Genomic DNA, 24,049 nt, shown 5'->3' on the forward strand with positions numbered 1-24,049 from the left:
GTTGCGGTTACACCCGAGTCAAGAGCTGAATGGCTCACAGGGCTCTTCCTAATAGATGAACTGAACTGAACCTGTTGAGTTCCCAACAAAGTGGTACTCACAGTATTGACCTCTGTACGGATGACGGGCTGAGTTTAACCCACCGGGATTTGAACTCGTATAACTTTCTGAATTCGAGCCCGCCCGCTCTACCGCTGATCCAGCTGGCTGTCACATCTTCACGGACGTGACAACAGCATCAGCAGCAGCAGCACCAAATATCCACCGTGCAGAGTTCGTCTACAGCGGACGTGTCCGCTAGAGCGAACCCGGGAGCGGGGAAGTTCACGCCACCTGTGATGTCTGCGCCGACACGTCGAACGCTCTCGTGGTCCTTGTGAAGGACGCGCCATCCACCACGGGTCGGGCAGCAGCCGTGATGAAGAACGCGTGGCTGCGAGCCTTCGTGCTGGTGTGCGTGCTCGTGCTGCTGCTGCTGGTGTTCTACGTCGCGCAGGACCAGGGCTGGACAGAGTCCTGCGGACGAGGGCACAGCGAGTGGGTGGCACGTTCGCGGTGAGTTCACACCACGGGGGTCCGGAAACCTTCTCCCTCGGTGAGAGGGCCGACTTGCGGATTTCGAACACCATTGGCGGGCCACACGTGGTTTTGTTGCCGTGGATTTCACACCTGATGATGATGATGATTGCTTGTGTTGCAGTCGAAACGTCGTGAGAATTTTATTGATTTATATTATTTTATTATTTCCCTTCTACGTGACTTTACCGAAAGAACCAAGAATATGGGCCACACGTGGTTTGAGTCCCCACTGCACAACGCACCAGGCACCCATACTCTTACTCTTAGTTCTTTCGGTAAAGTCACGTAGGTAAAAATTTTAGAAAAATAAAACAATAAAATCACGACGTTTCGGAGGCAACACAAGCTTCCGTCTTCAGGTGAAACCGTCACAGCAAAAATATCTGTATCACGCGCTGTTTAACCCAACGACGGACGTGAGCGGCGTCCAGTTCCCCCCCCCCCCCCCGTGCCACCGATGTAAATATCCTTGGCCAGGAATGGAACTCGGTGGGCTGGAATTTGAGTAGGGGAAAGCGAACCACTCGAACCACCGCCTCTCAGCTGTGACACACCGACACGCGGCAATTGGACACCGCGTACATCTTGTGTGTATGGCGTGAAACGTGAAATATAACATTAGCGAAAGCGTTTCATCTTGTCTGACGCCCCTACATTGCTTATGCTATTGCATACGTGGTGTGGGCGATGAGAAGGGCAATTTGCGTTGACACTATTGATTGATAGACCAGGTGAGAGCCCATTGAAAGTTTTTACGGCTTTTGTTTAACTGTCATCCTGGTAACAAGTGAGAACCTCACCATGGAACAAAAGGCAGCATACCAAGCTGTAACAACTCAACGAAGATAATAGCAATGGTCGCAGTGAAATGTATGGGAAAAATAAACACAGCGAAATGTATGTACTTAACACAGCTACGGTGACGTACAGCCCTTTGCCAATCCATTACTGGATGAAAGCCCCCCCATACCTTCTCAGACGTGGGGTTTATTTGATGATACTTCACCACACCGGTAATGAAGCCAGCCAGCAAAACTTTTTTTTTTCTAATAGAACATGATGCATGTGAAATGCTTCACTGCATGCATTTTTTTCCCATATACAGGATGATCCATTTACAGATAGCTCTACATGGGGCTATAAATGACGTCACGCACCTGGGGGGGGGGGTCAGACATTTGAGACGATGTGTGACGAGGGGGGGGGGGGGGGTTGAGAAATGTGACGTCACATCAAAATGCGCAACTCTAAATAAATATAAACAACACGTTCTACTTAATTAAATAGACTTTTTCATAAATAAATGTTTTCTCCTACACCCTCAGAGTGCAGCGCCACATTAAATACGCACTACAATGACAATAGTTTAAAGCGATTTGAAGCATGTTTTATTTGGGAGGGGGGGGGGGGAGCAGAGCTTTGTGACGTCATATTTGAGGGGGGGGGGTCTGACTTTTTGTAACGCCGTGTGACGAGGGGGGGGGGGGGTAAAAAAATCGTCCAAAATCGAGTGACGTCATTTATGGACGGCCCCTTAAACAACATTGCATTTCAGAGCCTTTTACGTCATCAAATATTTTGACGAGGGGGCCTTCACTTTCCCAACATTAAGTCACTTTGTTAAGTACAAAGTACGCGGCGTACATTGGACATCGGTGGAGTGTCTGTCGATGGTTCGCCCTGTGCTCTCGTGTCAACTGCAATGCCCTCCACCAGCCCCCACGCCCCCCCCCCCCCCCACCGCCAAAATTCATATATCGTTGATCTCGTCTCGTTTTTAACCATCTCCATAGGAGTGTTTTTCTTTTTTTTCCGTCTCCCTTGAACAGTTTTGTTCGCAGCATTGGACTCAATGTAGCGTCCGGCATATATTCATTCTCGCAGGATATAAACAATTGATTCTCAAATTTCGATTTAAAGCTTTCGTGACTGCAGGGATTCATCTTCTTGGTTCTTTCGGTAAAGTCACGTAGAAGGGAAATTAAAAAATAATAAAAAAAATTCAACGTTATAAAATATGACTTTACTATGTTTTATTTTTATTATTTTATAAAATATTAATTTATTATGTTTTTTATTTTTATTTTATTATTTCCCTTCTACGTGACTTTACTGAAAGAACCAAGAAAATTGATTCTCACCCGAGCGATTCGATGCGCGCTCATCGTGATCGGTAATCTTGGCGGTCGTAATCAATGAGCTGGTGGATTGTTGCACGCCGAATATTTATCCGGTTGTTCGCGAACACAAGGCAGATTTGAAACACGGCAGATCCAATACCTCTGCCGTGGCTGACCATTGTTTTCACGCTGTGGGCTCGCATGATATTGTTTTTTCCGAGACCAAGGTTCTCGGCAAACGTAGGGGCTACTTCCAAAGGTTTGTTCATGAAGCCATCTAGATATATAAACGTAGATAGACGTAACTTCAACCGAAAAGATGGATACAAATTGAGCAATCATTGGAAGGATGTAATTAACCAGGTAAAATCTTAACTGTGTATGGTTGTTCCATCATATCTGCCGGGTATTAGTCTGTTTTTCCGAGTTAAATTTCCCCCCCGCATCCCCAGCATTTGGCATTGCTGCTGAATTGGCGTTGCTGCTACATTGGCATTGCTGCTGCATTGGCATTTTGCTTCATTGGCATTGCTGCTGCATTGGCATTGCTGCTGCATTGGCGTTGCTGCTACATTGGCATTGCTGCTGCATTGGCATTGCTGCTGCATTGGCATTGCTGCTGCATTGACATTGCTGCTGCACTGGCATTTTGCTACATTGGCATTGCTGCTGCATTGGCATTGTTGTTGCATTGGCATTGCTGCTACATTGGCATTGTTGTTACATTGGCATTGTTGTTGCATTGGCATTGCTGCTACATTGGCATTGCTGCTGCATTGGCATTGCTGCTACATTGGCATTGTTGTTGCATTGGCATTGCTGCTACATTGGCATTGCTGCTACATTGGCATTGCTGCTGCATTGGCATTGCTGCTGCATTGGCATTGCTGCTGCATTGGCATTGCTGCTACATTGGCATTGCTGCTACATTGGCATTGCTGCTGCATTGGCATTGCTGCTGCATTGGTATTGTTGCTGCATTGGCATTGCTGCTACATTGGCATTGCTGCTACATTGGCATTGCTGCTGCATTGGCATTGCTGCTGCATTGGCATTGCTGCTGCATTGGCATTGCTGCTACATTGGCATTGTTGCTGCATTGGCATTACTGCTGCATTGGCATTGCTGCTGCATTGGCATTGTTGCTGCATTGACATTGTTGCTGCATTGGCATTGCTGCTGCATTGGCATTGCTGCTGCATTGGCATTGCTGCTGCATTGGCATTGTTGCTGCATTGACATTGCTGCTGCATTGACATTGCTGCTGCATTGGCATTGTTGCTGCATTGGCATTGTTGCTGCATTGGCATTGCTGCTGCATTGGCATTGTTGCTGCATTGGCACTGTTGCTTCATTGGCATTGCTGCTACATTGGCATTGCTGCTGCATTGGCACTCGTGCACCGCTCGTGCTTCTGCTGTTGTTGTTGGTGGTGCAATTGGGCTACGCTCATCCCCAAAACCCTTATAAACAGTTTGCCTTCAGAGGCTGACTCCTTTGCCGGATGACGACCGCTTGTGTTGTGATCGAAACGTCGAGATTTGTTCTATTTTATTTTATTTCCAACTACCTGACTTTACCGAAAGAACCAACGAGTATTTATCGGGTTCACATCGCTACGCCCGTCTCACGTTCTCCAAACCCGAAGGTTGCGTTTTGAAGACGCGCGGCATCGTCTCGTCGACTCGCTCCTCACAAACGACGTTTTTTTCCACGACGCAGTTGTTACCTTGGCGCCCCTCGTGACCTGGGGTCGGATTCTGTCGACAAAACCAACGGGCACGGACGCGGCGGCGGCGGTCGACCCCTCAACCGCGGAGCCCGCGGCGGCGGCGGCGGCGACCCCGACGGCATGGGACCCGGACCGCGGCGAGAGCGTCGACGCGACGGTCAAGGAGTGGCTCCGCGCGAAGGGCAAGAGCGGTGACGACGACGACGATTACCGTCTGGAGGCGAACAAATTCGCGGCGGTGAGCTCCCCGACGCACGACGGCACGGCTAGCGACGAGGGGCAGTCGTCACGGCGGCCGCGCCGTGCGGAGCTGCTGCCGGTCGGATCCCCTCCGCACGCCGGCCGTGACTTAAGGTTGGGTGGTGAGGAATGATGATAACGGGGACGCGACAGCTATCGTGATTCTAGATTTGAAGCTTTCGTGACTGCAAGGATTCATATTCTTAGGTTTTTTCGGTAAAGTCACGTCGGTAAAACATCAAAATTAATAAAAATAAAATAAAATAAAGATCACGACGTTTCGGAGGCAACACAAGTCTCCGTCATCAGGTGGGACCGTCACAGCCAGATTAGCTGCATCAAGTCATTGCTACAACTCGGTGGGCTCTCATGAAATTGTCTTTTCCGAGACCAAGGTTCTCTGCAAACCTCCTGGCTACCATCAAAGGTTTGTACACGAAGCCATACAAATATACAAACACAGACATAATTTCAACCGTGATGATGGGTACAAACTTAGTAATCATTGGAAATATGTTATTAACCACGCAAAAAAGACTTAATTACACTTTTTTGGACCATCTTATCTGACAGGCACTATTTTACTTTACTTTACCGAGTGTTTAACAGTAATCTCTTCATTGTTCAGCCAGCATTGGTATAAACAATGGCAGTTCCGTTCTTTTGTATCATGTGTATCAGGCCTCCCCCTCCCCCCTCTCTGTCCAATGCGTTGGCGTGTGCAGCAGTTTGTCTCTTGCGCACAATCGCTTCCACGCCGTCGCCCACCCTTTTGGCCCCGCCCCCTTCCCTCCCGATACGTTCCATTCATTGGCTACCACATTCTGATGAGCTCCCCCCCCTCTCCTCCCCCCTCAACTCGCTTTTAAGGGATTACATCTTGAATCATTGCCTCACTTGATGCAGCTAATCTGGCTGTGACGGTCCCACCTGATGACGGAGACTTGTGTTGCCTCCGAAACGTCGTGATCTTTATTTTATTTTATTTTTATTAATTTTGATGTTTTACCTACGTGACTTTACCGAAAAAACCTAAGAATATAGCTATCGTGATGATAGAAGACAGAAGGATCTGTACGGAAGGTGAAGTGTCATGTAGTTGCGTTGTTGTTGTTGTTGTTGGTGTTATTATTGGAGACGTACCCTAGAGAAAGCCGGTCGAATTGATCAAAGAAAAGTTCCGAAAATTGACGACAAAAAATGAGCACTAAAAGCGTTCCCCTTTCAAGACAAAGATGTATTTACCGGTGCATCGTGTTGTCAACACGTCATGTCACACGTCACGACGCAGCTTGGAACGTAACGTTTTTATTATTACGACCGCTAATTAAATACCTCCGAGGTCAAACGATATTGGAAAGAGTCACGGACTACACGTGTCAATGCGTGATCGCTGACGAACACAACCATGAATAACGGGTTCGAGTTGCAAAGGAGCCAACAGCCGAGAGCATGCGTCAGTACAGGCCGCTGGTCAATCCACTGCTGGATGAGGGCCTCCCCACACCGTGTCAGTCATGAGATGGGGGATTGTACTTGACCACGGTGGCCAGCGCAGGCTGGTGAAGGTGAGGGACGTAGATGCACCGCTCTTTAGTGCCCACACCGTTGCCCCCACAGCTCCTTATGTCACCCGTGTTTTGTGCATGGTGGTAACCCATCCCAGCACTATCCAGGCTCGAACCTGCTTAGCTTCTGAGATCCAGCAAGAGTCGGGAGCAGTACAGCAACATTGTGCAAAATGCACTCTGCACTGTCTTGGTTGATTGTGAGTACTATGCGCTGTGTATTGTCATGTGCGCATATTGACTGGAGGTGCATCTCAGAGTTCATGGCTTTGGGGTTGATAGATCATGGCAACATCACAATGTGCATTAGGGCACCGGAATGGAAGAAAAAAAATCTCAATTCGGAAATTGGATAAACCTTCGAAGCGAGACCCTCTTGCAGAGGAGTCATGAGACTCCGTTCAAGTTAAGGATGATTTTTTTCAATACAGTTGCTGAGCATAGGCCTACAAGCCCAGAACGCCGCGTGGCCAGCAACAAAGAGCACTATTGAAAGTGTAATACAGAAAGGAGAATCTCCCCCCCCCCCCTCCACTGTGGTATGGATAAAATATGCTCTCTCTTAGCCCTTATTCAGATACTATCTCACTTGTGGATGCCAGCGTAACCTCTTGTGGATTTGATTGACTTAGAACTGCGGACGGAGCCTGCGCGGGGTGACTGCTGCAGACCAAACCCTCAAGTCCGTATTCCGATTCGACCTTCCCGTGCTTCTGTGGAGCGACCACATCACCGCCGGTGAATTCGAGCGCCTGAGCAATTACCGCACTCCCTACGGCTGGAAAGGGATGAACTGGACTGGTAAGGGCGAGCAGTTGCAAATGTTTCGTCTGTCGCGTTGATTGTTTCGTCGGTTTTTTTTCTTTCTCTTCTTCCATTTGCGCTGTCGCCGTCGTGTCGTGAGAAGACGTTGCCCGATCAGCGGGGGCATCGCTCCCACGTTAGACAATTGCCAGCCGGAGTAGCTACCACAGAACGACTTCTCTGAGCCCTTCAAGTGATATATTTGTTTTATCCACACGCACGCACACTATGGGATGATGAACTTTCCCAAATGCGATGTTACACAGGACTGTTTGTCGCGTGGCAATCTGATCTTTTTTCGAATTCTCGGTGTTAAAAATGTACTTAACATGATGGCGTTTTTGTTTGTGTGCAGTCATTGGTGACCGGCCTGAGAGCACCAACTCGCGATACTTTTGAGTTCACTGTCGGCGAAAACGCCAAATTCAAACCCAGGTTCTGAGCCGTGCCAAGCTCAGCGCTCTGACCTCTGAGCCACCCAGCCAACGCATCATTCCTGTTTAATAAATGTAGTTCTATTTCTGGTGCCAGCTGTGCCACCTTCCAGCCCCCTGGCTTCGGTGGGCTGGAACATTGACCGTGTTGTGTGCCCACCCTGAGTTTTCTAACGCTGCCCCCTTCGCACGTACGTATGTTGAACTTTTTTCGCACCGTACGTAGCCAACCATCGTGCTAATCGGAGGTGCACGATTTAGCACGACGGGCTATACATCGAGACCTTTAAAACAAGGTCAACTATCTTCTTGGTTCTATCGGTAAAGTCACGTGGAAGGGAAATAATAAAATAATAAAAATTTTATATAATAAAATAAATAACATAATAAAAATTCAACATTATAAAAAATGTTTTATTTTCTTGGTTCTTTCGGTAAAGTAATAAAATAATAAAAATAAAACATAATAAAATTGTTTTAATTCCCTTCTACGTTACTTTACCGAAAGAACCAAGAAGATGAATCCCTGCAGTCACGAAAGCTTTAAATCGAATTGTTTTAGTTTTATTATTTTATTACTTCCCTTCTACGTGACTTTACCGAAAGAACCAAGAAGATGAATCCCTGCAGTCACGAAAGCTTTAAATCGAAATGTTTTATATTTATTATTTTATTACTTCCCTTCTACGTGACTTTACGGAAAGAACCAAGAAGATGAATCCCTGCAGTCACGAAAGCTTTAAATCGAAATGTTTTAGTTTTATTATTTTATTATTTCCTTTCTACGTGACTTTACCGAAAGAACCAAGAAGATGAATCCCTGCAGTCACGAAAGCTTTAAATCGAAATGTTTTAGTTTTATTATTTTATTATTTCCCTTCTACGTGACTTTACGGAAAGAACCAAGAAGATGAATCCCTGCAGTCACGAAAGCTTTAAATCGAAAGGTCAACTATATATGGCCGCCGTCTCGCGTGCTTTCCCCCCCACCCCCCGCCCGTTTCGATCACGCAGACTTGGAAGAGGCGAAGGAGGCCCTGGGGCGGCCCGAGCACCGTGAGATGTTCGACGTGGCGACGCGAGAGCGCGAGCCGACGGCGTGCGTGCGCTGCGCCGTCGTGGGGAACGGAGGCATCCTTGCCGGCTCGGGCAAGGGCGAGGAGATCGACGCTCATGACCACGTGTTCAGGTAGGAGTCGCTGTGAGCGTTGTTCGAGCATTGTCGCGGTTAGGGTCGTTGATCGGTAATTGTTTCTATGGAATTCATTGGATCGACGGTCGGATCCAGTTCAAAATCGCGAGCAACGTTTCAAGTTCAAGTTCATTTATTAGGTATAGCCCTGTGAGCCATTCGGCTCTTGAATCGGGTGCAACCGTAACAAACAAAAAACAAAAACATGAACAAAAAAAATCTTAAAGTGAATATGTGACTAAGTGCAAACAGAACATCCAAGAAAAGACAGCAAAATATTGCAGAAAAAAATCACCGTACACCAACGCTGTGTGCAAAAATCCCAGTGGGATGCAAGTCAAACAACAACAACAACAACAACCATAAGACAACTTAGATTAAGGCCATCAGTCTAACTCTGTACTACAACAAACAAACATGGCTAAACCAATACACTTTTCGAAATCACCAAAATAAAGCCATGAAAGCAATGAAAAAAGCAATCATAGGAACTGTGAACCGATCGGCGCACGCGAACGCGATCGGTGGTCAGCGGCAGTCGATCGAGAGGTACTGTGGGCAGGGCTCATCGGTCTCCGCGTGGTGCTCTTGAACGGACAAAGATCCCCTCCATATAGCCTCAACAGACTTTTGGGGCAAGTGATGTTAGTGAGCACCTATAAAGGCCAGCACGGTACACGAAGGGGGGTGGGTGGCCAGCACCACGCCTGACCAGCTTTGAATGCCCACCTTTGAACGATTACCTTTGAACAGACACACAAACACGCGGGGCTTTGCTGTTATATATATATATTTTATTTTTAAGATATTCCAATGGTGCTGTTTGTTGCTTGTTGCTCAATGTGCTGAGCCTTTGGGCCTGTGCTCAGCAACCGTGATAAAAACAGAAGCCCTCTGCAAACGACGAAGCGAGCTTTGACTCCGTGAAATTCCATGCAGTGATCCAAACTTACAAAAACTAAGGCCTCAATAAAAGAGTAAATGGGTAAGACAAGAACACAAAGTGCACATAAACTAGGCTATTAAATGCATTGATCGTTTACCTACATAGAATGTGGTTGAAGACAGGGAATGCACCATTGTATTTTTTAAAATTGTTTCTTGAAGTAATTGGGCACTTAGAAGACTAGCAGCGTGCATGTAAGACATTTTATTTTAACGTACCCTTTTATTGTGCCACCAGCGGATGATCATGAGTCGTACGGTAAAAGTTCACATTTCCGACCAACGGATATCGAATTAAACGCCTGCACCCAATGCAGAATTTGTGGACGGTTGTACGGATCATTCTGTTTCCATCTTCAAAACCCCTGGCCTTTGCACGACATCCGCCTGTGCGTGCGTCCGCTGTGAGTCGGATACGCGGCGTTGCACTGCTGCGTGCACTATGCGTCCGGGTGACTGACTGTGTGTGTGTGTGCATCAGGGTCAACGGCGCCATAACAGCCAATTTTGAAAAAGACGTCGGAACAAGAACCTCGTTCTACTTTTTTTCGACAAACACCTTGGCAAACTCGATGGCCGCATACAAGCATTTCGGGTTCAAACACCCGCCGTGGTCAAAGGTAACTCTTCTCCCCTCCTGGCCACACAGTCGCCCACTTCATGCACGTGAGCGATTTACAGGGCAATAGACATCAGACGGAAGCTTGTGTTGCCTCCGAAACGTCGTGATTTTTATTTTATTTTTATTTTACTTTTATTAATTTTAATTTTTTACCTACGTGACTTTACCGAAAAAACCTAAAAATATCAGACATCTTATTTAACCTTTTCCCGTTCCGAGACATCCGCAAGTTGCAGGGTGGGGGGTCCCGCTTATCGCTGAATCTCGGAACGCGCAAGTGGTTAGCACTAATTTTATTTATAGAAGGCGTAGCACGCTGCTTTTAAGGACATTGTACTCACCGCAGAGAACTGTGATGACACGACCGCACTCTATGATAGCTGGTGCCAAACTGTGCCACGCTCTCTCCCGCATGGCCTCTTACTTCCGATCTCTTCCGGAATCGGAAGAAAAACTCTCCGCCGTCATCGTAACTCTCACGTACATCATCGGAATGGGAAAGGGTTCAGCTGGAAGAGTCCGATGAGTTACGAAGCTCGTTTCCACAGGGGGTCCAGCCCAAGCTCCGTTCGGCAAAGGTGGAAATACACAGGGGAAGTTACGTTGCTCGATAAATGTAACGATCGTACGTAAACTCGATCGTGCAGAAACTCGAACAAAACAACAGAATAATTTCGGGCAAAAATAACAGCAATAATAAAAAAGTCATACAAATAAATAACAAATGACACTTGCAATTTCACAGCTGTCAAGTGACGGTTGCCCATGGGGCCGTAGCGGATTTAAAGCAGTGAATTCAAGTCCACTTCTTGATGGTAAATTCACCAGATGGAGAGAGGCCTCAAGGATGGCCCAAAGAGCGCGTGCCGCTGCAGCGAAGGATTTGGCAATGACGTTCATCTCTGCCGCCAGATGTCACTCGAACTTTTCGTCGCCGACGATACATTTTTTACTTGTTTTTAAATCCTTTATATTAAGTTCACTTGCGCGCTTGCTTGCTTGCTTACGACCGTGCAAATCTTTCGGTCGTTTTTTAACCCACTTCCCGTGATCCAATCGAGCTGACATTTTGCACACAGACTCGTTGTGCGTGACAATTAATGTTCGTAAAAAATTTTTCCAAAATTGTACACTTTTTAGGACAAAAATATTATATTTAATTACCAATTGCTTAATGGTGCAATGCAATCATCTGACCCATAGGTGGCAGCCATCTCAAGCCAGAGGACGAGAGGACTCTATCCGCCACGCATATAAAGGATTTATAGTGAAAAACTTTGTTTTTACGGGTTATACTTGTTTTATCATTCTCAACTTCACATCGGAAATAACGTTAATCCCAATCGTAAATTGCAACCATTTATTTTTGCATCTGTCCATCTTTAGAACCCGTTAGTCATTGCGATGGTTGATTCTCGAAATACTTGATAATAGTTTTTTTTTACCCTTTTATCTGGCAACAAAACTGACACCTTTTTACAAGGGATCATGTTTGCATTAACCACAATACCTGCGGTCAAAATGCAAAAAAAAACAGCACTCTGATCATGTATGCATTGTCCTTGAAATTGATTGGTCCACACCAGAGACCGCTTTTGTTAGAGCTCAGTCTCACGTGGTGTTCGACCTGATGACGCGTCATCTGCTTGTCGTCATCTGCTTGGTGTAATAATGTTTGTCGATGTGATGTTTATTTTTACTTTGTCGCAGGAGAACCTCCTTGCTGCTACAATGCGTGCATTCATCCGCAGGTCTCCCTCCATAATGAGACGTGGTCTCGACAGGGTCTTACCTGGCCTTTTTGGACTTTTAACGTGAATGTAAATCTGGCAGTGATGTTAAACATGAATAGACTCTGTGCACACAAGTATTAAGCACATATACTACCCGTGAAGCTAAACGCTTACAAGTATAACCCGTAAAAACAAAGTTTTTCACTATAAATCCTTTATATGCGTGGCGGATAGAGTCCTCTCGTCCTCTGGCTTGAGATGGCTGCCACCTATGGGTCAGATGATTGCATTGCACCATTAAGCAATTGGTAATTAAATATAATATTTTTGTCCTAAAAAGTGTAAAAATTTTGAAAACATTTTTCACGAACATTAATTGTCACGCACAACGAGTCTGTGTGGAAAATGTCAGCTCGATTGGATCACGGGAAGTGGGTTAAAAAACGACCGAAAGATTTGCACGGTCCTAAGCAAGCAAGCGAACTTAATATAAAGGATTTTAAAATACGTCCTTGGTTACCCTCCCATCAAAATCACAGTTTGATGCTAAGCCGTCGATTCTGCACGATGACTTCACTCGCAATTGCATTCGACGTACATTCTTGTTTCGATTCAGTGAGAGCTGAGCATTTGTTAAACACCCGGTGATGCTGGTTATAATCTCCAGCGAAACATCGGATGAAAATTGTCAAAAAAAGTCAAACAAATGTGTTCATACAAAAGCCATTGGCATGTTTGCTGACTTGACAACTCGATTTTATTGCCTTAGTCGAGTGGTGGAGGTGTAGAGTTTAAAAAAAATGTCAATTTCGATTTAAAGCTTTCGTGACTGCAGGGATTCGTATTCTTGGTTCTTTCGGTAAAGTCACGTAGAAGGGAAATAATAAAATAATAAAACTAAAACAATAAAAATAAAACAATACAAAATGTACGTTGTACCTCCATGATTCTAACCGTCTCCTTGTGCTCAATATATAAAACTCTTAAATCTTAAATAAGTGGTGTACATTTCTAACTATACTAAAGGTACAAAGTCTAACTAATACTAAGGGGCTGGAACAAACTTCCCCCTCAACATTGAGCAGTCACCCTCGCTCACTAGTTTCCGATCCGCACTCAAAACTCACTGATTATAATCAGTGAGTTATTGCTCTAAAGTTCACCCCACGACTCCTTAATACCCCCCTTATAACCGCTACCGTTTCTGTTCCCTCTTCATATTCTCATTACGTGGCTTTTACTCATGCCCCATTCATTCAATCCATTCATCATCATTTTCTGTCATCAATTTCGCTTTTACTGAATTCGCGCATCACAGATTTGCCCATTCATCTCATCTCCACCATTACATCCATATGTTAATACTGGTAGGAACCGCCAGGTTACACCAGCCCACAGGGGATTATTGTGTCCGTCGTGCAGGGAGGGGCTGGGTGGGGAGGGAGGGGCTGGGTGGGGAGGGGCTGGGTGGGGAGGGGCTGGGCACCCCGTGGTGCCCTTATAAAACTCAACGTTTAACCGACTCACGCCGGCTTGTGCCCGCCCTCAGAGTCGGGCATATTTGCGGAACACACCACGCCGCCGTTGACCCTGGCCATTGACCGAGCAACCCAACGTTCCTACCAGCTCCCTCCGCAGGAATGTGTTTTTGTGTAAAGCGCTTTGAACAAGGCGCAATATAAATTATATTAAGATAACATATTATATATAAAGCCTATGTGTAAATGTATATGCTTGTTTGTTTACACATTAGTGCATACGTCTTTAAAGTTTCTGTAGCTTAAATGTAATTGTACGATGGTTCAGTATAAAAATAATCCGCCAGAGCCGATTTACACTAGAACGTACATTTATATTTCAGTTACAGAAACATTAAAAAGAGTGGTCTCTAACTTAAATGTAATTGTACTATGATCATTTAATTGTACTATGATCATTCTTTAATATGCATTTATTTCTGCATCGTATTTTCTATTATCTCACGTGATACAGTTGCTTTTGGCCCTGATTTTTGTTTTGTTTGATCGCTGTATTTAATCTATGATTTTGCAAATGAGACCTTATATTTTGGTCTATCAGGTCCCCATCTGCTTTCAACGATATAACTTGATTCTGAGCCCCCAAACTCTCTGTGCCAAACCCCGATCTATGTTCCTCAGGAAACCAGGTACGTGTTTGTGCCGTGCGGGCATCAGGATTATTACATGGTGACGGCCGCTGTGAAGGGTGTGAGCGTGTCCAAGGGCCCTAATAAATACCAGAGGTGGGTGGATCACGATACTGCTGCGACTACTCTCCTTTTTACACTGGCACATCTGAGCCATGCCAACAGAGCCCTCCATCCAGTTGGACACGTTGGCTTTCACGACCAACATGATCCATAATGCAATCTTAATTTAGGAGCTTTCGTGACTGCAGGAATTATTCTTTGGTTCTTTTCGGTTAAGTCACGTATAAAAATAAAATAATAAATTAAAATAACATATTACGACGTTTCGATTGCAACACAAGCAATCATCATCAGGCATAAAAGAAATAGCAACAAAAATCTAACTATAGTTTTCTGTCTATAGTTTTCTAGTTAGATTTTTGTTGCTATTTCTTTTATGCCTGATGATGATTGCTTGTGTTGCAATCGAAACGTCGTAATATGTTATTTTAATTTATTATTTTATTTTTAGACGTGACTTAACCGAAAAGAACCAAAGAATCCATAATGCAGTTTTTGTTGGGTTAGCAGATCGATGTGTTGAACTAGTAACGAATTAATAAACATAAAACATAATAAAATAATACAATTCTCACGACGTTTCGGCCACAACGCAATCAGCCGTCCTCAGGTGAAGAACAAGTCTGTCGGAAAGACGCTGGCCGAAACGTCGTGAGAATTGTATTATTTTGTTATGTTTTATTTTTATTATTTTATTATCTCCCTTCTACGTGACTTTACCGAAAGAGCCAAGAAGATGAATCCCTGCAATCACGAAAGCTTTAAATCGAAAAATAGTAACGAATTGCCATGTTCTGTTTACGTGACAAACCTTATTAATTGGCTGTGTTGGGTGGTGGTGGGTTTAACGGACACAACATTTATTTTTATGTACCGGTTATTTGCAAAAGCTGAGCCCGTACCAAACTGTAAAATTCTGGCCTCACAAGACATCTAAATATAACTTTCATTTTACATTCATTGTTGCGTAGCAATGCTCGGTTTCTGCAGTGGAAAAGTCACCTGGCGCCTCCTGAGCCATGCCAGGCTGGGTGGGCACAGTCCCTTGGTTATGCAGTGGGAAAGAGGTATAAGACATCTTCTTGGTTCTTTCGGTAAAGTCACGTAGAAGGGAAATAATTAAATAAAAATAATAAAACTTTTTTTTTTATATAAAACATGTTTTATTTTTTTATTTCCCTTCTACGTGACTTTACCGAAAGAACCAAGAAGATGAATCCCTGCAGTCACGAAAGCTTTAAATCGAAATTTAGGTACAAGACACTGAATGTCCTTTTGTCCTCACGTGACTTTGGCTCGCCGTAGGTTTAAATGGGTTCTCTCATTTTGACCTCAGTCACTTAGTCCGGTTGAGGCTGGCGTCAACACTGGCATGTTTAATCAAAGTTGTAATGCTTGGAGGTGAAAGCTCCGCCGCTTATGAAGGTCGCCGTGATATATGATCGCGTTAGTTTTAGGAAAAGTGTTGTTCAATAGGCTGAAGGTAAATATTTGCTTGAGTTCCACTTTAATACAATAAGTAGAGTCAGCCCAGTACATTAAATCTGTAGTTAAACAGTGCAACTTTACACTGTCATTGTTAATCGTGGGTATCTCAATTCCACACTGAGAGCATTCAAGTTCGCGTGTGGTTCGCGAGCTCCCGACTCTGTAATAAAGTCACTTGAGCAGGGGCGGTTTCTTCATTAGGGCGATTGGGCGACGCACCACCAATGTCATTCAACCACAGTCACGCTAGCCGTCACTGTGCCTCTGGATATAGTCCAATCAGCGTCATGTCACGTTCTGTGGAGTACCGCCTCTTTTTGGGCGATTTCCCTCCAGCTGAGAATCGCCCCGAGTGGCCCCATAGACTTACATTCAAAGATGATTTTTTTCGAACGGGGGCGCTGCAATGCATTCTCTATGGCTTCCGGGAGGGCTCGCCCTAACGTGCTTACGTCATCATACGTGCTAACGTCATCATACGTAAGCACGTTTCATCCAAGAATATAATTTGTTGCCACCTAGTGGAATCTTTAATAAAAGAAACTTGAGTGGTTTGTCTTAATAGTGAGTATAGAAACAAACAAGATGTATTGTAAGAGTCACTTTATTTTTCATTAATATTAAAGAAGTGAAGTTGCCTTTACATGCTTAAGCTGTTAATTTATCCATTGCATGGGTGGACCTTATCCTTATCAATCATCCAGACATTTGCCCCCCCTGAGAGATTTTGCAGGAGCCGCCACTGCACTTGAGATCTATATATTTTTTCTTTGATTGGCTAGATGTGGGGGGGGGGGTCGCATGGTTTGTTATGGCAACACGGATGTAAACATGTAACATGACAGAATGTTTTCCCTCTGCGACAGCGTGGATGTGTTCTATAAGAAAACAACATTAATCTATCTTCTTGGTTCTTTCGGTAAAGTCACGTAGAAGGGAAGTAATAAAATAATACAATAAAAATAATACAAATAAAATATAATAAAATTATTTTATATAATTTTATTATGTTTAATAATAAAAATAAAACATAATAAAATTATTGTATATAATTTTATTATGTTTTATTTTTATCCCTTCTACGTGACTTTACCGAAAGAACCAAGAAGATGAATCCCTGCAGTCACGAAAGCTTTAAATAGAAACATTAATCTATCTTTATAAATGTAAATAGCCCACTCGCATTGGTTGTCCACCTAGCACAGGGGTCAGCAATCAACATAACAAGATGAGAACTTTTTTGCGAATTCAGTAAAAAAAACTCAACATTTCAAGAGTCGCAATTGTATGTAATTAACATCACGGAGCAGTCCTTAAAGCGTCACATGCAGCTCCAAATCTACAGGTTGCCGACGACCCCTGACCTAGCACCAGCAAACAGGTTGCTAAAATAGCCAATATGCAAATAGATTCTCTCCATAAGCGATTCTTCCACACAACGATGAGCTCTCACTGACTCAAGAATCACTGTTGATCATCATTACATACCTGTACAACCTTCAAAGAATGCAACGCAATTACACGCAGAGAATTTGCACCCTTTAAGTTGGGCCATAGGCCACGACCATTCCTGTCATGCTCAAGAGCTCCAATAAAAGTAAATCTGATAAATGACCAACAGACCGTGTTGATATCTGGCCTAACACAGCCTATAATGGTTTTCGTGTCGCGTATACATGTATATCTTCCGTGGTGTATTGGTGTCAATTGTGTTCTTGGATTACTTGTCCTATTGCTCCTTATTGGAAATTACTATTTAAGATGTGACTTTGCTACACCTCAGACCTGGATCAGAGAATGCAATTATTGGGTGAAGTGTCCCGTGTCTTGCTGCAGTTGTCTTTATCGGGTGCCAAGAACCTCGCATCATGTCTGTCGCCGGACGATCATTGAGCAATTTATATTCACAAAAAAATTCACACCTCGGTGTTTTCACTCTTGCAGTCCTCCCACGTATTTTGGTAAAGAAGATGTAGAAAAAAAAGTTAAAATGCTCCATCCTGATTTTCTGCGATACCTGAAAAACAAGTAAGTGTATGGCTCTCTTCTTCTTAATCATAAAAGGGGTCAATTATATTTATTTAAAATATTATTTTAACGTAAGTTTGGGTCTTAACATAATCATGACCAATGCTGATGATGACACCACATTATTTTATTTATACGTGACTTTACCGAAAAAACCAAAGAATAATTCCTGCAGTCACGAAAGCTCCAAAATTAAGATTGATGACACCACACCTTGCCGTCACTCATCCCCTTCTCGCAGATCCCATATTTTCCGTCAAGTCAACAAGTAACCTTCAAAGTCCTCTCTCTTACTCTCTCCCACCAACTGGCGTTAGATTTTGCCCATGGTTCACGACCTCTGGGTGTTCTCTCCAATACCTGTCTCGGCAACCTGCCCTCCTCAATCCTACACACGTGTCCCGCTTGTCGAAACCTCCGTATCCTGATTACACCCATAGCACTTTGTTGCACAGTTCAATTCCGAACTGCCAAGTTGCTTGCCCTACCATTCTATGAAACGCCTCGCATCCACTGCACGCATCTGTATTTAAATGCGAGGCTATCATATTCTGGTTTCTTTGTTAACAATCCAACTCCTTCACCCGTTACAGTAGCACGGATGTTATTTTTATATTAATTGCAGCCCTTTGACAATCGACCGTTTGTTTAAGGCCTCCCCCGTGCCATGTCGGACATGGGGTTTGTTTTTACCAAACTCCACATTGATCAGTGCAGATTGAAGGGGGAGGGGACCCTGGACCAGTTCAAATATCGTCCACCACTGATGTTAGCCATGGCTGGGAATCGAACTAAATTTTTACTGGATTTATAGCACAGTGCTACCACTCCACCCCACCACTCTTTACTCTCGACTAATGCTTCTAAGTGTCCCTCCACATCAGCTTCCTGTGTAATTCCTCTCCGCGATCAACTCCATTGCGCAGTGCGCTACTGACTCATCGCTTATTAATTGGCTGATAACATCTTAATAGATGGAGGACCGCAGAGCATCAGGGGGAGGGGGGTTTGGCGCCGTCTCACTGGCTGGCTTCTCGCTTGTATGTGGTCTCCCTTTGTCTATAAAGTCATTCTGTCTCTCACTCTCTTCGACTGTGAGCGAATACTGTGTGGCGGATTACAAGTTGAATTGATTGCTACTATAGCACTGCTGCCCTTCCCATGATGATTTTGAAAGCCGTATGTGATGTAACATTGTGATGAGTTTCCAGATTCATCTTGAAATGCAAAACTGTATCGTAATATTCATATTCTTTGTTCTTTCGGTAAAGTCACGTAGATAGAAAACAAAAATCTAAATTTAAAGCTAAAAATCCACGACGTATAGTAATGTAAAAAGGCACAGTCGATAAATATGAATACGATACATTGATATAAATAAGATACAGTAATGGGTTTAAAAACTTAATTTAATGACTTTTGAATACACAAAGTGCGCTCGTGTTTTATTTTATGCTATGCTCTATAGCTGTGGTTATGTATAGAATGTATATGTTGGAGTTGCATGTGCAGTTAAAATGTGTACCGTAACACCAGCGCACAATGGGTTACTTTTAATAAAGTCGCATGTTTTGTTAATGTTAACTATGAACAACATGCACACCCCTGCCCATGGACCACAGCTTTCCTCCCATCCACAATTTTACAAACTCGATTCAAGGAACTTTACAGACCAAGTACTGGAGCCATTGCTCTGCTCACTGCCCTGCACACCTGCGATCAGGTACGGCGGTTAAGGCTGGTTCCCACCTACCAACACCGCATCACCAAGCACACGTTTATGACCTTTTCAACGCTTTCCACCTTAAGGTTGAAAGCTTCATTATTACGGTTTTATGAGTCAAGTCATGGAAAAAGTGCGTCGTAATTCCTCCTCTATCTGACACAGACAATTACTAAAAGTGCCACGTGAACAAACGTGCAACATTTATTACTGCTTCAGCATCCAAGTGTTGTTTTTGGAGAGTAATTTAAATTGGTATTACCTTTTTGTTTACATTTTAGTTTTAAATAAAAAAAATAGTTTAAATTGGTACGACGTTTTTGCTGAAGAATACATCAAGCATCATCAGGCTAACAGCTCGGATCTCCAGTGAAAGGATCTTCCTGATCCAGGTCCTGCTATAATATGAAGGTTTAGTTGCTATTCAGGACGTTAACCTGAGCGCACTGGTCACATTTATCAAATTGTTGCTGGTGCCCTCCCTGATAGAGCCGGTATGGAGCTTTGTTGTCTCGTTGCAGACTAGGAACGTCCGTACTCTTTGTTTTTTTCGGTAAAGTCACGTAGGTAAAAAATAAATTAAATCACGACGTTTTGGAGGCAACACAAGCTTCCGTCTTCAGGTGGAACCGTCACAGCAAAATTACTGTATCACTTGATACAGACGGAAGCTTGTGTTGCCTCCGAAACGTGATTTAATTTATTTAAATTTTTTACCTACGTGACTTTATCGAAAAAACCCAAAGAGTATGAATCGTTGCAGTCACGAAAACTTCAAATCTAGAATTAGGAACGTCCAGTTCTTATCACTAATTAAATACTTTCGAGGACAATCATGCTTATTCAGGATTTTTCTTACTTGGTAAAGCTCTAAGCTTTAACCTAACTGCAGTCTAATTACAGGAAGGGAATTTGGTGTAGACTCTATTAAAGACTGATGCCCATATTTTAAATTGAGATGTTACGGACATGTATTATCTCTCGATTTAAAGCTTTTGTGACTGCAGGGATTAATATTATTGGTTCGTTCGGTAAAGTCACGTAGAAGAGAAATAATAAAATACAATATTTTATTGCTGTGGGTTTCACACCTGATGATGATTGCTTGTGTTGCAATCGAAACGTCGTGAGAATTTGATTGTTTTATGATTATTTTATTATTTCCTTTCTACGTGACTTTACCGAAAGAACCAAGAATATGTATTATCTCGTTTGCAAGGGAGACTGCAGTGCCTGCTAATACTCAAGCAACCATAATTAATGCACTCTATATGCAAAGATAATTGTCAAACATTGGAATTAAACCAGCAGACAATAGCGGAATTTGCCAAATTATAAAATAGGATTTTACATATCCATTTTGAAGTACTGTCCACTGCACCCATTGAGAATTCTCTGCATTGGGGTCCATGTGATGTGAGAATTGAACCGACAGTCATTTTGCCATTATTATTCACCCTCCTATTGCCTACTCAAATTGATTTGTGGATCTTCCTGTTATCCATAAGACAATGCATCCTGTTATCCGCGCTTACTATCAGATAAGAGTGGTAAACTCAGAGGTTATGGAAAATTCATCCTGTTATGTATTTGAATTTATTAGAACGGATTAAAAACGTGCATGGATAATTGGATCTGTTAATAGCATATTCAATAATTAATTCAAGTCATAATTAGGGTCTTCACTTGCAGGTTTCTGCATACGGATTCATCACCAGCAACTACAACAGTTTTCCCGACCACTACTTCGATCCAATCCAGCAGCTTATCTTCTATGTCAACCATGACATGAACTTCGAGAGGATCTTGTGGAAGATGCTTCGAAAGCTCAGGGTCATGACCCTGTATCAGCGTAGGACAGCCAAGGACTGAGATGGCCTCTGCAGGAGTTGGGAAGAGCGTCGTCCTAGCTGGTAGAATTTTAGAAAAATATGAAATAGTTCTTGAAATAGTTTAAAGCAGAATCAGTGCAGGTTACTGACGTTTCTGAGACTCTTTATGTAAACTAGAAACTATTTTTATTATTTTACCAGGTAAGGCCTACTGAGCAATGAAGCTCTTTTTCAGAAGCAACCTGGCCACAAATGATAGCGCAACAAAGGGGCTCATCATGTGGAAATGTACAGCAGCCAAATACTCTTAACGCATGTTGCAAAATCTGGAGGGAAAACCCGGAGTACCTGGAGAAAAATCCACGTGACCACGGGGAGAGAGCATGCAAACTCCAAATATACAGGCACAGCGTTGGGGTCGAACCCTCAATCTCCTATATACCGGGTGACGTAGATGTATGAGAGTAACGAGCAACAACCTGTGAATATTTGTTCACTAAAGTTCCCAAGCTTATATACATAGCCGTCAAGTTTGGAGACTGCCAAAATGTGAGACAGCAGGGTAAACACGAAGCTTAACAACCTTCCACATGGTAGTGAAACAGGTGCGCGATCAACATGTTAGATGTCGTAGATCTACAGTCCAGATTGCCTCGTCGGCTGTGGTGGGGAGGGGGTGCTGACCTTTGCACTCCATGGTGGGCACTTTTTATTGCTGGCCACAGAGAAAAACAGAATGTTTGTCCGGGCGCGATACGAATCTATTTCCCCATCACCGAGGGGTGTGGAATTTGCCTGTCCTGCTGTGAGATTGTAAAGTAGCTCCCACGTGTTAAAGATACTAAATCATCCCAAGTTTCTATAAGGCGGATCTGGTGTTCGGAAACGCTGCCGAAAATTGCGTTTTTTGTCCCGGTTTGAAATTTGTTTGGCCTCGACGTCATGATCGGAGCAAAGGACGGGTATAGTTATTGACTGGGTGTGGCTTTTATGAAAGTGGGCCAGGCTGACGGAAGGAGGGCCTTCGATAGCTCACCGTGTGACCTCGTTGAGCCCTCCCAGAAAAGTAGCATTACCGTGTCTCACCCAGTGCCAGCTTTGCGATTTCGTTGCACTATCTTGTGAATTTTTGGTTTTCCTAATGACAATGTTGCTAAAACTATCAACTTTCTCGAAAGGGAAAATGTAGATTATTTTTAGATATTCAATATATACACAAGGATTTTTTTTATCCGTTTTATTTAACTTTTGTCACATCTTCTCGTGATATTTTTGACTATTTTAAGTTTATTTACTTTCTTAGATTATTTTTGCGACTTTGATGAGCTAGGAAAACGTCTCAGGTGAAACTCCGTGTCATGGAGCCTGCACTGGCACTGGAAAATAATTCATTGATGCATACCTGTCAACAACCCCTGATCAGTGCCTACCTTATTACAGACCAATTCAGACCTTATTGGTCACCCGGTGTCCTTATAAATCTGAACGTTCATCCTACAAAGTTCTATCACAGGGGAGAAACACAAACAAATAAACAAAATACATTTTTTTGCTCGTATTGAAACGGCTGTACAAGATCTGGGCCTGAAAACTCAATTTCCCTTTTCAATAATACGGGTAAACCGTATGGGTTGACAGGTATGTTGATGCCATAATATTAAATGAAGGCACGCTGAAAATGCCCTCCCTCTGTGCACTCCACATAGCCTCCGAATGCACCAGGCCTGACAAAAGAGGCTTTGTGATGGCACCGAGGTGGCTGTGTCGATAATCAGTGGGATGGTTAGCAATCATGCTCTGCTAATTTCTGGATATACAGCAGTTGTAACCTGCATTGTGTCATTCCACATATACAGTACAAGTATCTTTTTTTCCGATATATGTAATTCCATGAATAATCAGTTCATCTCACAAACGTTTTGATTCGTATTTAGGCTCTATCGTGTTGCTAGTTTTCTACAACAGAGGTGAAAAGTGACTTTTCCCCGCAATAAAAACACCGTTGTTACTTAAGGCCTGTGCATCGTACGTTTTCGGTTTTTAATGACATTACTACCCGCGCAATCGGACATTCACGTCGCAATACGGCCGACACTCATTGCACAACAATGTGCTTGCCACAAATGAAACCACAACACCTCGGATGACCTCGGCTGACCTCGTCAAGGAGCATAAATCCACCAACATCCATCACGCGGCGGCTTTTGGCTGCTCGTCATCGAACAAAGACGACGGCGGCCACCGGCATCGCGCGGCGCTTTCAGATGCGCTTCTGCGGCCGTCTGGAACGCTCTTCTCCTTCCCGATATTAGAAAGCCACTGGGAGCTATCGCATACCGTGTCAATCCCATATGATTTACCCCGTATTCTTGTACAGGGGAATTCAGTTTTCAGGTCCATACGGCGTACAGCCGTTTAAATATGGGGGGGGGGGAATATTTGTCTATTTGTGTTTGTGTTTCTCTCCTTGTGATAGAACTTTGTAGGATGAACGTTGATGTTTATAAGGGGCACAGGGTAACCAATCAGGTCTGAATTGGTCTGTAATAAGGTAGGCACTGATAAGGGGTTGACAGGTATGAGTACACACACAAAACTATTAGGTCATTTCTTTTTAAAACTATTTTTGTCTGTTTCTCTCCTTGTGATGGGCTTTGTAGGATGAACGTTGATGTTTATAAGTTCTGAATTGGTCTGTAAAACGGTAGGGCACTGATAAGGGGGTTGGCATGTATGTAGTGGTGAGTGTACTGATGGTGAATGTCGTCGTCGTGGTGAT

At 43.7% G+C, this 24,049-nt stretch overlaps 1 protein-coding gene across 1 annotated transcript; it reads left to right on the forward strand.

Annotated features, from left to right (window-relative positions):
• Positions 1-266: 266 nt before the first annotated feature.
• Positions 267-23,654, forward strand: LOC133340684 (alpha-N-acetylgalactosaminide alpha-2,6-sialyltransferase 2-like). Its single transcript, XM_061549083.1, has 9 exons — positions 267-558; positions 4,426-4,669; positions 6,872-7,040; positions 8,492-8,666; positions 10,096-10,234; positions 14,129-14,232; positions 17,632-17,715; positions 19,339-19,438; positions 21,131-23,654. Exons 1-9 carry the CDS (start codon positions 419-421, stop codon positions 21,308-21,310), a joined length of 1,335 nt encoding a protein of 444 aa, XP_061405067.1. The 5' UTR covers positions 267-418; the 3' UTR covers positions 21,311-23,654.
• The last annotated feature ends 395 nt before the right edge of the window (positions 23,655-24,049 follow it).

This window comes from Lethenteron reissneri, chromosome 10 (assembly GCF_015708825.2).
Source record: "Lethenteron reissneri isolate LAM-NWPU_2019-01 chromosome 10, ASM1570882v1, whole genome shotgun sequence".
Taxonomy (NCBI): Eukaryota; Metazoa; Chordata; class Hyperoartia; order Petromyzontiformes; family Petromyzontidae; genus Lethenteron; species Lethenteron reissneri.